The sequence below is a fragment of the Tachysurus vachellii genome, chromosome 17, assembly GCF_030014155.1.
Source record: "Tachysurus vachellii isolate PV-2020 chromosome 17, HZAU_Pvac_v1, whole genome shotgun sequence".
Classification (NCBI taxonomy): Eukaryota; Metazoa; Chordata; class Actinopteri; order Siluriformes; family Bagridae; genus Tachysurus; species Tachysurus vachellii.
Window position 1 is genome coordinate 1,317,501 of NC_083476.1, and position 5,000 is coordinate 1,322,500.

A 5,000-nucleotide genomic window follows, 5' to 3' on the forward strand; every position below is an offset into this window, starting at 1 on the left:
GAGGAAGATATCTGATGAGGAAGAGTCTGATGAGGAAGATATCTGATGAGGAAGAGTCTGATGAGGAAGAGTCTGATGAGGAAGATATCTGATGAGGAAGAGTCTGATGAGGAAGATATCTGATGAGCTTGAAGAATGGACTATGGCGTGTAGCTTTACGACACGTAGCGGCGATAAATAACTTCCCTCTGTCATATTCCAGAAATTTCCTGCCTTATAGTCTAGAAATTCCCTGCAATTTTCCAGGAATTCCTTTTCTTAAATTCCAGGAATTCCCTGTGTCGTATTCCAGGAATTCTCCTTTCTATAATCCAGAAATTTCAGTCAACAGTGAAGTCGAGCTCTCCATCACCACAGCGTCCGTGTTGGTTAGTCCTAAACAAACCTGAGTCTTATCACCTTCACACAGCTGCACCGGGGTCGATACACAGCAGAGCGGTGATGATGTTTTTGGGCTATTTTCCCTCCTCTCTCTGTCTCTCTCTCTGTCTCTCTCTCTGTCTCTCTCTCTCTCTCTCTTTCTCTCTCTCTCTCTCTCTGTCTCTCTCTCTGTCTCTCTCTCTCTCTGTCTCTCTCTGTCTCTCTCTCTCTCTTTCTCTCTCTCTCTCTCTCTCTCTCTCTCTGTCTCTCTCTTTGTCTCTCTCTCTCTGTCTCTCTCTGTCTCTCTCTCTCTCTCTCTCTCTCTCTCTCTCTCTCTGTCTCTCTCTTTGTCTCTCTCTCTCTCTCTCTCTCTCTCTCTCTCTCTCTCTCTCTCTCTCTCTCTCTCTCTCTCTCTCTCTCTCTCTGTTGTGATGAATCTAACAGCAGGGGAAATGAAGGCCCAAACTTTGTCACAGTGACCATCAGTGTGACTCGGTTTGTTCACAGCTCTGATCTTTTTTTGGGTCGTGACAATCCGTTAAAGCTGCGCGCACGCTCGTGTGTGTGTGTGTGTGTGTGTGTGTGTGTGTGTGTATTGGTTTATTGGTGTATTGGTGTAAAGCTGAAAAAAGTTATGGCTTGCTAAGGAATGTTATATTTATTTGTTTGTTTGTTTGTTTGTTTGTTTATACATCTAAACATTTCTTTATATTATTATCTCCCATGCTCTGAGGTTCTCGCGCTCGATGCAGATGACATACTGAATAAACTCATCAGACTGTGATGTCGGCAGGATGATTGAATTTAAAAGCAGAGAGAATGAAGTATAAACTGATGCAGAAACTCGTCTAGAACAATTACGGCTCATTCGGAAAAGAAATGACAACATTTACTGATACGATTACAGTTTGTTCATCATTTTAGAATTACGATGAATAATCTTTTGTAAAATATTCGAAAGCGTCGTTATTATGAAGGAGTTTAGTTCGGTGTTATATCTGAGGGCTGAACACCGAATCCTCGATACTGTGTGTTTATTCGAGGTTAACTCCTTGAATCAGAATGTTCAGACACGCAGCACGGGCTGATCCAGGATCAGTTTGTCCTCCTGCTGACATTTTAAATCCCTCTTCGTCCTCGCTGTCTTCCTAAGCTTCACTCGGAGTGTCTGAGACAATCTGTCTTCCTGTCTGTCTGCGTCCTCCTGACTAATTGCCTGTGACTGTGGAATTGTAAGAGAAGCAGGACTGATTGTCGAGCACCGTTAGGTTGCTAAGTGCACTCGCATTAACGCAAAAGCTTTCCCTTACCGGAACTTTCCTAAATGATCAGATCTTTAAAGAAAGAGCGTCTCCAAAATCATTATCGGAGTCATTATCATGGCCTGGAGGAGAACTGAGGAGCTACTGATCACAACAGAACATGATAGGAGTGTATTAGTGTGTATGTGAGTGTATTAGTGTGTATGTGAGTGTATTAGTATGTATGTGAGTGTATTAGTGTGTATGGGAGTGTATTAGTTTGTATGTGAGTGTAATAGTGTGTATGGGAGTGTATTAGTGTGTATGTGAGTGTAATAGTGTGTATGGGAGTGTATTAGTGTGTATGTGAGTGTATTAGTGTGTATGTGAGTGTAATAGTGTGTATGAGAGTGTATTAGTGTGTATGTGAGTGTATTAGTTGTATATGAGTGTGTTAGTGTGTATGGGTGTATATTAGTGTGTATGGGTGTATATTAGTGTGTATGGGTGTGTATTAGTGTGTATGGGTGTGTATTAGTGTGTATGTGATTGTATTCGTGTGTATGTGAGTGTATTAGTGTGTATGGGTGTATATTAGTGTGTATGGGAGTGTATTAGTGTGTATGGGTGTGTATTAGTGTGTATGTGAGTGTATTTGTGTGTATGTGAGTGTATTTGTGTATGTGAGTGTATTAGTGTGTATGGGTGTATATTAGTGTGTATGGGTGTGTATTAGTGTGTATGGGTGTGTATTAGTGTGTATGTGATTGTATTCGTGTGTATGTGAGTGTATTAGTGTGTATGGGTGTATATTAGTGTGTATGGGAGTGTATTAGTGTGTATGGGTGTGTATTAGTGTGTATGTGAGTGTATTTGTGTGTATGTGAGTGTATTTGTGTATGTGAGTGTATTAGTGTGTATGGGTGTATATTAGTGTGTATGTGAGTGTATTAGTGTGTATGGGTGTGTATTAGTGTGTATGTGAGTGTATGGGTGTGTATTAGTGTGTATGTGAGTGTATTTGTGTGTATGTGAGTGTATTTGTGTGTATGTGAGTGTATGGGTGTGTGTTAGGGTGTAGGGTGGTGTATGGGAGTGTATTAGTGTGTATGGGTGTGTGTTAGGGTGTAGGGTGGTGTATGGGAGTGTATTAGTGTGTATGGGTGTGTATGTGAGTGTATTAGAGTATAAAATGTGTATAGATACAGTATGTATGTCTATAGATGTGTATGCGTGTATAAAGTGTGTATGTGTGTATATATATGTACTGTATGTGTATAGGTGTGTATGTGTGTATAAAGTGTGTATGTGTGTATAGATATGTATGTGTATAGGTGTGTATGTGTGTATAAAGTGTGTATGTATGTATAAAGCACTGTCCCTTCTCCAACATCACTAGAGCCTAACTCACACAGACACTCACATACACACACACATGCACGCACACACACACATTCTCTTTATGTCTTCGAGCCTGCAGCCATTATTCCGATACGCCTGTCACCTGCTCTTAACTCACAGACTACTTTTCTCTTTATTCCGTTTGCAGTACAAACAGGTGGAGCAGTACATGTCGTTCCACAAGCTCCCGGCCGACATGCGCCAGAAAATACACGACTACTACGAGCACCGCTACCAGGGCAAGATCTTCGATGAGGACAACATCCTGAACGAACTTAACGACCCCCTGAAAGAGGTACAGAGCACATCTAGAACACACACACACACACAGGTATAACAAACATACTGTGTATACACATACTGTAACACACATTTAGCACACAACACACATAGCACAAACATAACACACGGCTAACACACGTATAGCACACATATTGTGTACACGCACATAACACACATAACACGTGTATAACACACATTCTGTGTAACACACAGCACACATAACACACACATTTAACACACAATAAACACACCTTTAACACACAATTAACACACATAGCACAAACATAACACACGGCTAACACACGTATAGCACACACAATGTGTAACACACAGCACACACATAGCACACAGCTAGTATAACACACATTGTGTACACACACATAACACATATATAACACACATTCTGTGTAACACACAGCACACATAACACACACATTTAACACACAATTAACACACATAGCACAAACATAACACACAGCTAACACACGTATAGCACACAGATAACACACATAACACATGTATAACACATTCTGTGTAACACACAGCACACACATAGCACACAGCTAGTATAACACACATATTGTGTACACACACATAACACATGTATAACATGCAGCACACACATAGCACACAGCTAGTTATAACACACGTTGTGTACACACACATAACACATGTATAACACACATTCTGTGTAACACACAGCACACACACAGCACACAGCTAGTATAACACACATTGTGTACACACACATAACACATGTATAACACACATTCTGTGTAACACACAGCACACACATAGCACACAGCTAGTATAACACACATATTGTGTACACACACATAACACATGTATAACACACAGCACACACATAGCACACAGCTAGTATAACACACATATTGTGTACACACACATAACACATGTATAACACACAGCACACACATAGCACACAGCTTGTGTAACACACAGCACACACATAGCACACAGCTAGTTATAACACACATTGTGTACACACACATAACACATGTATAATACACATTCTGTGTAACACACAGCACACACATAGCACACAGCTAGTTATAACACACATTGTGTACACACACATAACACATGTATAACACACAGCACACACATAGCACACAGCTAATATAACACACAATGCGTACACACACATAACACATGTATAATACACATTCTGTGTAACACACAGCACACACATAGCACACAGCTAGTTATAACACACATATTGTGTACACACACATAACACACAGATACAGATACATGTTGGAAGATCAGACGGGAAAAATTGAACCTATCGGGTTTCATCTCCTGTAACCAACACAGTGTAACAGCTAGCTAAGATTTTTATGAACGTGATTAGCGATGCATAAACACGGAGAATCATCATCATGTCCTCCATCCCATTTAAATTAAATATATAAATATTATCATACCATATATGGCACAGGAACTCCGGAGCTCACAGCCCGTCGCTCGTCTCATGACGATTCCCAGAAATAGACAGAAATCAGACGTCATGAAGATCGAGCCGCGGTTAAGCTGTGAAAAGATTTGTCTAAAAACACCAAAAAGAACAAAATCTCGTCCTTTCGAGAGTGTGTTCTGTTCTTTAATAAGACGTGCTGACGCACACGAGGCCAACAGCATCACACAGAAACATAAGTAAGGAGTAGAAAAGCTTTTTACTTCAATCCTAATGCA

The 5,000-nt window shown here is 40.5% G+C and overlaps 1 protein-coding gene across 1 annotated transcript in view; it reads left to right on the forward strand.

Annotated features, from left to right (window-relative positions):
• The window catches only part of LOC132860493 (potassium/sodium hyperpolarization-activated cyclic nucleotide-gated channel 1), a 103,609-nt gene that overhangs the window by 77,010 nt on the left and 21,599 nt on the right, over positions 1-5,000 (forward strand). The window contains exon 5 of the mRNA XM_060891721.1: positions 3,151-3,297. Coding sequence (XP_060747704.1) covers positions 3,151-3,297 — 147 coding nt within the window. The remainder of the gene's footprint in view (positions 1-3,150; positions 3,298-5,000) is intronic.